The 10,295-nt window shown below is 33.9% G+C and overlaps 1 protein-coding gene across 1 annotated transcript; it reads left to right on the top strand.

Moving 5' to 3' along the window:
• The first annotated feature begins 868 nt into the window (after positions 1-868).
• Positions 869-10,043, top strand: LOC108917587 (golgin subfamily A member 1). Its single transcript, XM_018724279.1, has 7 exons — positions 869-1,415; positions 1,520-1,737; positions 4,324-4,584; positions 5,015-5,260; positions 5,661-5,875; positions 9,014-9,242; positions 9,300-10,043. The coding sequence occupies exons 1-7, from the start codon at positions 1,040-1,042 to the stop codon at positions 9,696-9,698; spliced, it is 1,944 nt and encodes a 647-aa protein (XP_018579795.1). The 5' UTR covers positions 869-1,039; the 3' UTR covers positions 9,699-10,043.
• The last annotated feature ends 252 nt before the right edge of the window (positions 10,044-10,295 follow it).

Genomic DNA, 10,295 nt, shown 5'->3' with positions numbered 1-10,295 from the left:
TATATCAAGAATAAATATGCAATTTTTTTTATTAATTTCAGAGTGCTGCTACCCATAAAAATGCCACTGACAAGAAAGACTTCACGGTGAAATGGAAGGCCCCAAGGAAACCTGGAAAATATACAGTATAGTAAGTTTTTGGCAATATTACACAATGTAATTTGTAAAATGTAAATTTGTTTTAGTGCCACTGTAGCTCAAAATGGCGGTACCTTCTGGGTACAACAACCTACACAAGAAATTACCGTGAATTAAGTTTTAGGTTCTAAATTTTTGTACATTTTGTAAATTTTTTAGCAATAAAATATTTTTTACAGGGCAAATAATTTAATTCTGTGTGAATAACATTTCAGTTATGTACCTTACGAAAATTAAAAGACTAACATGTACTTATAGTTATTCGAGGTACAAACAAAAATAGCTTTTATACCATGCAACTTTGTGTTTTGTAAATTTTCTAAAAATAAACAATTTTTTTTATAACGAAATTTTATTTTAATAACCATGTATAATAATTATTTCTCTGCCCAATTGGAACAAGTCTATAGAAGACTTTTTAAAGTGCAAATAAAAGACAGTACTTTGTAAAAAATATACCTACCTGTGTATAGAAATACACTATTTGGAAATAATTATTAAATTTTCAATCTAACAATATCTTTTGACTAGAGATTAAATCTTGATACGGATAAATTACCCCCCAATATGGTACATCTTTGAATTTGGGTAAGTACCGCCGTATTTTCGTATTTTCCTTCTTATGGCGAGTCGTGGTAATGTCAAAACGCTGCAATGTACTTTCCAACTTTTGTCGACTCGGCCAACCAATCAAAAGGTTGGCGACCCTGTTAAACGTCACCTCATTTTTTGTCATCAATCGTGACATTAGTGACAGCAGGTAAGCTCAAGATCGTGTAAAAAGTCAATAATTCAAATACAATTAGTATAAAAGTGTAAGAAAATGTACAGAAGTTAGTTAATTAGGAAAGAAGAAGGCGATCAGATATCATAATGAAGACTTTATAAATAATTTTAAAAAATGTTTGCTTCCCTGAAGAATAAAATACGTGAAGAGACCGGGAGTGATCTATCAAAACTAACAGCTAAAATAACATCGTCCACTGTCCAGAAAATAGACTCTCTGCGGGGAAAATCTCACCAGGGTTCAACTTCCAGCCTTAACTCTATTGTATCCTCTGATGGTTTCAGAGAAGATGGACCCATTGATCCGGAAGAATTTAGAAAAAGGATATCGAAAATCGAGTCTGAATTCGCTAGGAAACTTGAACAGAAGGAACAGGAGTGGCGTGAGATAGTTAGTGAGAAAGACAGGCAGCTACAAAATTTAGAACGGGAGAAAGATGAAGCGTATCGCCAGATATCTAATTTGAAAGAATCCATTAAAATAGCAGAAGGTAGGAACATTATGATTAAAAGAAATTTGCCTTTTTTATATTTTCTTAGTAGAAAAGTATTAGTGCTTTGTCTTTGCTGCTAGTTTTTATTTCATGTTTTTTAGAATATAAGCAAAAAATATTGGAGCGTCAGGAAAACAATGAACAGCTAGAGAATTTACAAACTCAGGAGTTGTCTAAAGTGAAACATTTAGTGTTGTTAAGAGACCAGGAGTTGGTTGAAAAGAACACTGCCCTAAAAGATGCCAATACCCAATTAGATAAATTGAGAAACGAAATTTCGAGGTTGAGACGACAAGAAGAGCTTCTTAGTGATGTACAGGTAGGTGGAATTGTTTTATGATTAGTACTTGAATTCATGTTTTCTTTAAACAACAGTGTACTTCAAGATCAGTAAAATTGTTCGCTTCGTTATCTGTTAATTAATATATGAAAATTCCGAAAGTTAATTATTGTAGTATAGACTATTTCAGTTTATAAATAATTGGTTTTGTGAAAAAGAAGAATTATATTTATTTGCGTCTGTTTCATAACTTGAACAGATATATTGAGACCTGTTGTACAATTTGTAGAAAACCATGATCTGATAAGAGAAACAAATATTTGTTTTATTGTTATCCATTAAGGTTTAGATGGGTATTGTCAATATTTAGATGTACCTGCCGCATTTCTGCGGAGATTTGATTATCATTTTGTGGGGACCATGTTATCAATATATTTTTCTAAAACAACAAAACAGAAATGTTTTTCACATACAGTATATTGTGTGGTTTATTTTAAAGAAAATATGTTTATCAGGTAATTAGAGTAACCTGCTGATTATTTGTGAATTAATTTTATGTAGTTTTATCAGTTCAGGTAGGTTCATCATTAGTACAATAGCTTTACTTATCTTTCCTTTAAGCGTACTAACTTTATGTAAATTCGTATAGTTAAGCATTTATTTTGAACTTTTTTTTATCTGTATTCAAAACGTTTTAAGTTTTATGCGGTCGAACATTTCCATTTCGTTGTCGTGAAGCGATGGTAAAATTCGATAAATGTTGATTTTAAATTTTAAATTTTACGAGGAAAAATAATATTTTAGCTGCATCAGTTTAACTTACAAGATACCTGTATTTATTTTCAGCAATCACTAAGATTTATATAATCATACAGATATATTTAATTTTATATTGGTATTATTTATTTTATTGCCGGTAATAATTTATTTATGACATTATGGCACAGAAAATTATTAGTATCTAAGAGATATTTTTCCAAATAGTAACTTTATTTGATTATAAACGGCAATCGATTATACAAACCTTGTTGGTAAAATTTAATGCAAACATTTTTGTACGGATTTGTTTTAAATTAAATGAAGATAGTGCAATTGTGAGACTCTTATAGTGCCTTTTTGTAAGAATGAAGACGAACCGATTTTATAATTACACAGCACCACATAAAAAACAGTAAAAAAAGTCAAAAATCAATTTATCTCGTAGTATTTTGACCCCTTGAATATGAATCTAGTCAGATTTCCCTGATAAGTTCGTATTTTGACCCCAACATCAACACGCTTTTCTAGAAAACTGCTTTTGAGATTTAAAACTGATTTGCTTAGTTAATGATTGGAAAAACATGAAAATTCAAGATCTCATGGCACCATAACCTCATAACCCTCTAACCCCATGGCCAGGAATCTATGGGATTGCCAAATTATGAAATATTTTGGAACATGAATCAGTTCCATAACCCCATAGCCCGGGATGTGTATAACCATGAAACTGTGGATGCATCAGAGGTCCGAAACTACATAATTGTGAGTTGGCAGCCTTCCGTAACCCCATAACCAAATAACCCCGTAACCCCTTAACAAACCTGGGTGTGCGAGGAACTATGGAATTCTGAGGAATGGGTCTGTAGTCCTGTTGGTACTCAATAATCCCTTAGCCTGGGGTATGCAGGCTCCTGTAGATCCATGATCTGGGGCATACAGATTTGTGTTATAAAGTCGTCTGGGGTTTTTCTCTTTGTATCTGCACTGACAAAACGTAATAGTACTTCTTCAACTGTACAATCAGCGATTATGAATTTTTACGATCTAAATCACTCATATAACAGGTTACGGGGTCATGAAACTACATGGTTATGGTAGAATGGGGTCATGAATTCCAGTGTTTTTTCAATCGCCGACTACACAAGTCAGTTTGAAATCTGGAAAACTGCTTTCTAGAGGAATCTCCTAATGTGGGGATCAAAATACTGATCATTGGCAACTGAGCAACTGGCAACATTGATCTGGTGCACTGCCTAACCCATTTTTCTTTGTGGCACTGTGCTATTTATAAATACCAAAAAAAGTAAATTCAGTACAGTAGAATCTCTATAATCCGGCACTTTATTACATCGGTACGTCCAGTAATTCGACGTTATTTTTTCCGCGTTTGTCTACTATCCTTGAAGAATACAGTTTATACAGTTATAGTTTAGTTGAAAGATTATTTTACAGAAAAATAAAAACAATACAATATACATATATATGCACACCCATTTTAATAAACAATTAAAAGTAACGTTTTTTAATTTAATACTGTTTATATTATACATATTCCATTAGTTCGAATTTTCCAGTTCTCCGGCACTTTTAGGTTTTTAATCGTGCCGGATTAATGAGATTGTACTGTATTTCATTTTCAAATTACACGTTATCATTCGACGATGTCTTGTCTGCGTATCTGTCTGTAAATATACCGATCACGAACATTGTTGTGTACCATCACAGTAAATAGAAGGGGATTGGTTCCCTCGCACTTGTGTTATATTATTTTTGTTTCGGTGAGCTTCTGGGCTATTCACAGGTATGTGCTTTTGGCTATCCAACACTTTGACACGATCGTTAACTATTCCTCCAAATTTGTTCCAGGACGACCTGGAGGCTCTCCGACATTCCAGTTCGAGGGACATAGCCCATCTCGCCACCGAACTTGCCAAAAACGAGCAGGAGAAGCAGCACCTGTCAGATTTAGTAGTGATCTTGAGGCAGAGCACCTCCAACGAGGGCTCCCTGGACGAGAAGGTGGTTTCCGAGAGGAAACTGCTGAAGCAGCGGCTCGAGGAGGCCCATATGCAACTGGCCGATATCAAGATTTCTTGGAGCGATAAGATCGCCTCCCTCGAAACTCAGGTGAGTCGAGACGGTGATGTCTTGGTAATCCGAGTTTTGGTTACCCGGAACGGTTTTTTTCCACCAATGTGTCTTTTATAATTTTGTGTTTTAAATGTGAATTTTTTAACATGGATTTTTGGTATTTCTGTAAACAGAAAAACGGACTTGTCAAAATGAATGCTTAATTAATTAAGTTAAAAATTCCACATACTTTTTGAAAATGTATTTTTTGGGACTCTCCATCTTCTAGGCAAAAAATTATTGATTTATTAGAAGAAAAATTGTCTTTTTCTGGAAAAATTCCTTCTTTCGGACTTGGTGCAATTTTTTGGCGGTTACTGTATATCGAAATAATCGGACTTTGTTTTTTGGACAACCTAACCTAGAATTTTTTTTATTAATTGAAAAGGTCGAGGAAGCATTTTGTTAGCTGAAGATATTATTTTAGGTGGGTCGACTGAGTCGGCAGGCGGCCGAGGAGGGTTCGGAGAGGAGACGTGCCGTGCAAGAGAAAGAGAAGCTTTCGGATAAGGTGAAACAGCTGGAGGCGGAGCTGGAGTGCAACAAGCTGGACCTGAACAACAAGGAGACAAAAATAAAGAGATTAACGGAGGACGTGAACGAGCTCTCCGGCGAACTGAAATCGTTGAGGAACGATAACGAGGAAGAGATAACGTTTCTCAGGACTGAACTCGTGAGTCAACAATCAGTGTAGACCGGGGCTTTTTCCTTCTCTATTTTTACACAGTCGCTTTATTTTTTAGCACACGGTTTGCTTTTTATCTCTCCTCCCTGCTGACTGTTACATTTTTATGGTCGATATTTACAGGATGATGTTTATTTTTAAGCGTATTTAGTTGATGTTGTGGTAGAATTTGTAATTCGATGACTACTTCCATTTATATTTATTTGTATGGTATATACATTATTATATTATGTTGAATAAACGTTTATTTCAAATGTTTTGAGTTATTTTTTTATTTTGATGTTTTTAATTTTTCCCCTCATCTTAGCATTAACACCCGAATGATTCCCGCTCCTCGAAACGCTTACCCGCTAGGCTTCTGACTAACGCTGTCTCTTTCATTTTCAAGGACAATACCAAAACAGAATTAAAAGTAGTTAGGAAAAATTTAGATAATACCGAAAGCGAACTGGACAAGATCGAGAATGAGTGCGGCAAGCTTAAGTTATGCGTCGATTCCGAACATTCAACCAACTCTTCCCTGAAGCAGATGATCACCAAGTTGGAAAAGGAGCTAGGAGAGGAACGATCTAATTCCCTGAATGTACAGAAGACCTTATCGAGGTAAGACTGCATTGTATCAAGTTTGGCAAATATCATGATATTTATATAAATATCAAATATATATCTTGATGTATATTCGATATATATCAAGTTTTGGTATTTATAATTTTTTTAATTAATTAGTTTATGTATAATATTATAGTAGCGAAATAAAATTAAGAAACTATTTAGGTAAATATTTTTGTTCCAAATATCAAAAACAAGAATGAAAAATAAATATAAATTCTGAAACTAATAAAAAATATTTGCGTGAATATTAAGTACTACGAAAACTAACCAATTTACACCAAGTCAACATAAACGTCATAAATATTAAAACAAATACAAGCACACAGCACTTGCTCGAATTGACGAACACCTGGAAAAATAATGAAATAAAAATATTCATTCAATTTTACTTTGTTGAAAAATTCGGGGAATCACGTAAATAAACACGTTCATCAACGATTAGCATACGGTTTTGCTGCCATCTGTTAACAGTTTTAGCTACTTTAAACCAGTAGGAATCATTTAATTTTTATAAATATCATGATATATATATATATCAAGGAATAAATATCGTGATATATATCAATGATATATATCGGATATATATCATGCCAACATCGCATTATATTAATGAATATATTTAAAATATTAAGTATGTTGTTTATGCAGAAAGTTACTTTTTGTGACATCGTTCATAACATTTGAACGGACGAACTGATCCAGACTGACCAGGAACTGATTGACATTCAAAAACGATTTTGTAACTTTAAAACTGTAAATGCGAGAGTGCTTCGAAAGTAACGCTCGAAATTGGTCCTACAGCCTTTGATACGTTATCGTATACGGTAGTAAGAAATCGTATAGCAGTGAATGAGGCTTCATTTGACTCGTTTCAACGAGACTAATAAAACACATCCCAACTAGGCAGATTTTGAAATGATGAAGGTAAAGCCCAGAATTTGTGAAATTTCAGACTGCTTTCAAAAAAAAACAGCTCTAAATTGTATTGTTTTTCCGAAGTCAGTTGAACATGTATAAAAACGCCTAGCAATGAAATTTAATGAGTTATAGGCATCCCAAAAAAAGTTTTCTGCTAAAGGTAAAAAATTTAATAATTTGTTTATAATGTTTAGAAAATATCTATTATATGTTCAATTGGCGAACAACATATTTTTTCTTTATATAAATTATAAATTGTCCACCGAATTAAGTATCTCGTCATCTCATCGATATTTAAAAATTTTTGTTTTTGCCTCCTCTTTACCCATTGATCCATAACACCTTGTTTAATAACGCGAAAGATTGTGGACACTGAAATTTTAGTTAATATGTGAATTCTATTTATAATTTCATTATCTGGTTTTGCATTTTCTTCCTTTTTTAAACAATCGTAAATATTTAAAATGAGACGCTGCTATTGCACATGTAAATGTTCGTTTTGTTCCGTTACAAAAGGTCTCCAAAATACCACGTTTGTAAACAAAATATCCCTCTTATTTCTCCCTTTTGCAATTGAAAGTTGAATGACTAATAGAAGGTGCTTTGTAATAAATTAAAATTGTCTGAATCACACCAAATTCCACATTGCTGCACTGCACTACTAGGCCATTTGTCAACAACTGAAATTTATGGCTTAGTCGCCCAGTGCGGCTGTGTTTGTGCGCCGTTTGCCCGCGCGCGCATTTTTCAACTGAGCGACTACCTTTCTACTACCTCCACGTTTAGTTCAACCAGACCTGTATATAGGTATGGCTAAGTAAATATGGGAACAATTTTTTCAAATATTTCAATATTGCTGTGTAGGGGCTGAACCTGATACATATTGGTTTTAAATTGAGACCGGAAAGACTATAATTGAATTTTAATTGATTTTGATTAGAAATCTCTTATCTTATAGGGCAGCGGTTGGCAACTGGCGGACCGCGAAAGGTAAAAAACTGGACCGCCAAAAATTTTTTGAAAGTATAATTACTCAAACTATTTCAAAAAATATTTTTCTATATATAACAATACGTTTGAATGCCACCCTTATAATTTTTTAATGGTTAGTAGGTTAATAAAAAAAACTGACTTAAGACCAAATGCAAATGTAATTTCTCCCATTGATTTTTGAATACAAATATGTCTATCTATTGTATTTCAATATAATTTTGTGAGTACAAATTAAAACAAAAAATTAGTAAGGAATATGTTTTTTTTCTGGACCTCGTTAGAAATTTTCAAAATTCCACCTAAAATTATTTGCCAACCCCTGCTATAGGCAATTTTTTAAAGAACAATTTGAGGGTTTGACTATTAGAAACACGTATCATAGGTTTATTTTTCCAAATTCCTCCATGAAAACTATTTTTTTTTAACCTTTTTTTGTAATTTTCATACTAAACCACGAGCGCATACACAGTTTGGATCTACGGCATGCATTTCAGTCAAATCCCATTATTATTGATTTATATAAAAGTTTTTTTTGTTTTTTAATGTCACACAAATTTAACAATGAAGACACAAACACACCATACCATTCTAAAACACTGTAATAAACATTGCTACTCAATTTCTGCCATTCCATTAATTATTAATTATATACGGTTAGTTTTGAAAATACAGGGTCGGAAAGTTCCTATGGTTCATCGGCCGTTATGTGAGAGCGATAAAGTAAGTCATATAAATCCGTGCGATAGAGAAAGATGGCTATAATGAAGGCGTCTTAATAGTCACCGCCCATTTTGCCCTTCCACAAATAGGAAGTGGATCTTATTTGTGGAAGGGCGAAATGGGCGGTGACTCTTAGACGCCTTTATTATAGCCATCTTTCTCTATCGCACGGATTTCTATGACTTTCTTTATCGCTCTTACGTAACGGCCGATGAACCATGGGGACTTTCCGATCCTGTATAAAAAAAACACTAATAAGGAGCTAGTTTAGGAGCTGCCCAGTGACGGCGTAGACAAGAGTTAGAACAGTTTAAAAATTGAATTAGTCGATGATTCATTTGATTCAAATAAATAATTTCGTATTAGTATTCAGGGAAACATGTAGGTACTATTGCCTTAAAAATTTGACAGTACTTTGGCATTTAGATTTTATTTGAATTATGTTAAAGTAAAAGAAGATATTAGCCAAAAATATAATTCTATTATTTTTCTTCACAGAGTGACCTCGGAGAAGAATACTGCTCTCTTACGAAACGCCGAAATTTCCCAGCAAATGGAGCTGGTGAAACAGGAGATGAGACGGCAAGAAATGGATATGAACGATTTACTGAACAAGCTGACCCAGTTGGAAGAAGAAAACGGTAAACTGAAGGAAAGCACGTTGATACAACAAAAACTAAACAAAAACATCGTCGAACTGGAGGATCAGATTTCTGAGAAAAACAAAGTGAGAATTCTAATAATTCCTCCGCTTTGCACTTCACAACTATTTTTTTCTTTCCAGAATATCAAAATGTTGCAACTCCGACTGGCCGACATGAAGAAGACCCTCCAGCAGGAGCTGAGGACACCGGGGAATCCAAATTACCACAGCGACCTCCTAGAAAGCAATACAGTAGCGGTATTAACGCCTTCTCAAATTTCTACCCGGAACTTCCCCAGTGTCGTGCGTCGGGATGAGGACGATGTTAATTTTAAGTATTTAAAGCACGTCATTATAAAATTTTTAACCAGTAGGGATTACGAGGCTCAACACCTAATAAAAGCAATATCCACCTTGTTAAAATTCACTGCAGACGAAGAGAAACTGATACAAGACACGTTGGAGTGGAAGAAGTCGTGGTTCGGCAGCAAGCCTAAGATTTCTGTGTCGCAGAAACCAAAGAATTTTCCCCATAGTTGATGGTTGCTTTGAGACTACTTGATTTTTCTCGGGGACTTGTGAGACTACGGCTTCAAGCGGATATTCCATGATTTTAACGCCTCTTTCTTGAGCCAATATTTTATTGTATTTTTTTAATCTACTGTCTTTCGTTTAAGTCGAAACTTCCAGTTATTCCTAGGCAGTGAAATTTAATTTTAAAGGGTTAAATAGCGGGAAAAGTACTTGTCATCGCTTTTGTATTTTATCATTTTTATTTCTGTGACGCAGTCTTGTGTTAGTGATATTGTGTACGTTCCAAAAATTTAAAATTGTACATAATGTAAATAAGTGATTGACTATTTGTAAAATTTTCATAGATTTATCCTCGTATTTGTATTATTTATTTGAAATAAACCCATGCTGCAATCATTGCTGGTTTTACTGCGCACTACATAGGAAGTAATATAAGAGGAAAAAATACACCCACGTCATCTTTTTTTACAAAGGCAAAGTTAAATACAAGGGTTGCCAAGGACTCGGAGAGAAACGAAAAAATCCGGTGAAACATGTATAACTGTCCTGACCAATCCAAAATTATATTTAGTCTCTGTTCCAGTTTTCGACAATATGGATTTT

The sequence above is a fragment of the Anoplophora glabripennis genome, unplaced genomic scaffold (genome assembly GCF_000390285.2).
Source record: "Anoplophora glabripennis isolate ALB-LARVAE unplaced genomic scaffold, Agla_2.0 scaffold80, whole genome shotgun sequence".
Lineage (NCBI taxonomy): Eukaryota > Metazoa > Arthropoda > Insecta > Coleoptera > Cerambycidae > Anoplophora > Anoplophora glabripennis.
Note: the sequence above shows the minus strand (reverse complement) of the source record. Positions and strands in the feature narration are given on the sequence as shown.

Excerpts from the sequence above, each read along its gene's own strand:
- LOC108917587 (XM_018724279.1), top strand. The coding sequence starts at position 1,040 with ATGTTTGCTTCCCTGAAGAATAAAATACGTGAAGAGACCGGGAGTGAT. Across the intron at positions 1,416-1,519 it reads ATCCATTAAAATAGCAGAAG|AATATAAGCAAAAAATATTG; the intron begins GTAGGAACATTA and ends CATGTTTTTTAG. Across the intron at positions 5,876-9,013 it reads GTACAGAAGACCTTATCGAG|AGTGACCTCGGAGAAGAATA; the intron begins GTAAGACTGCAT and ends TTTTCTTCACAG.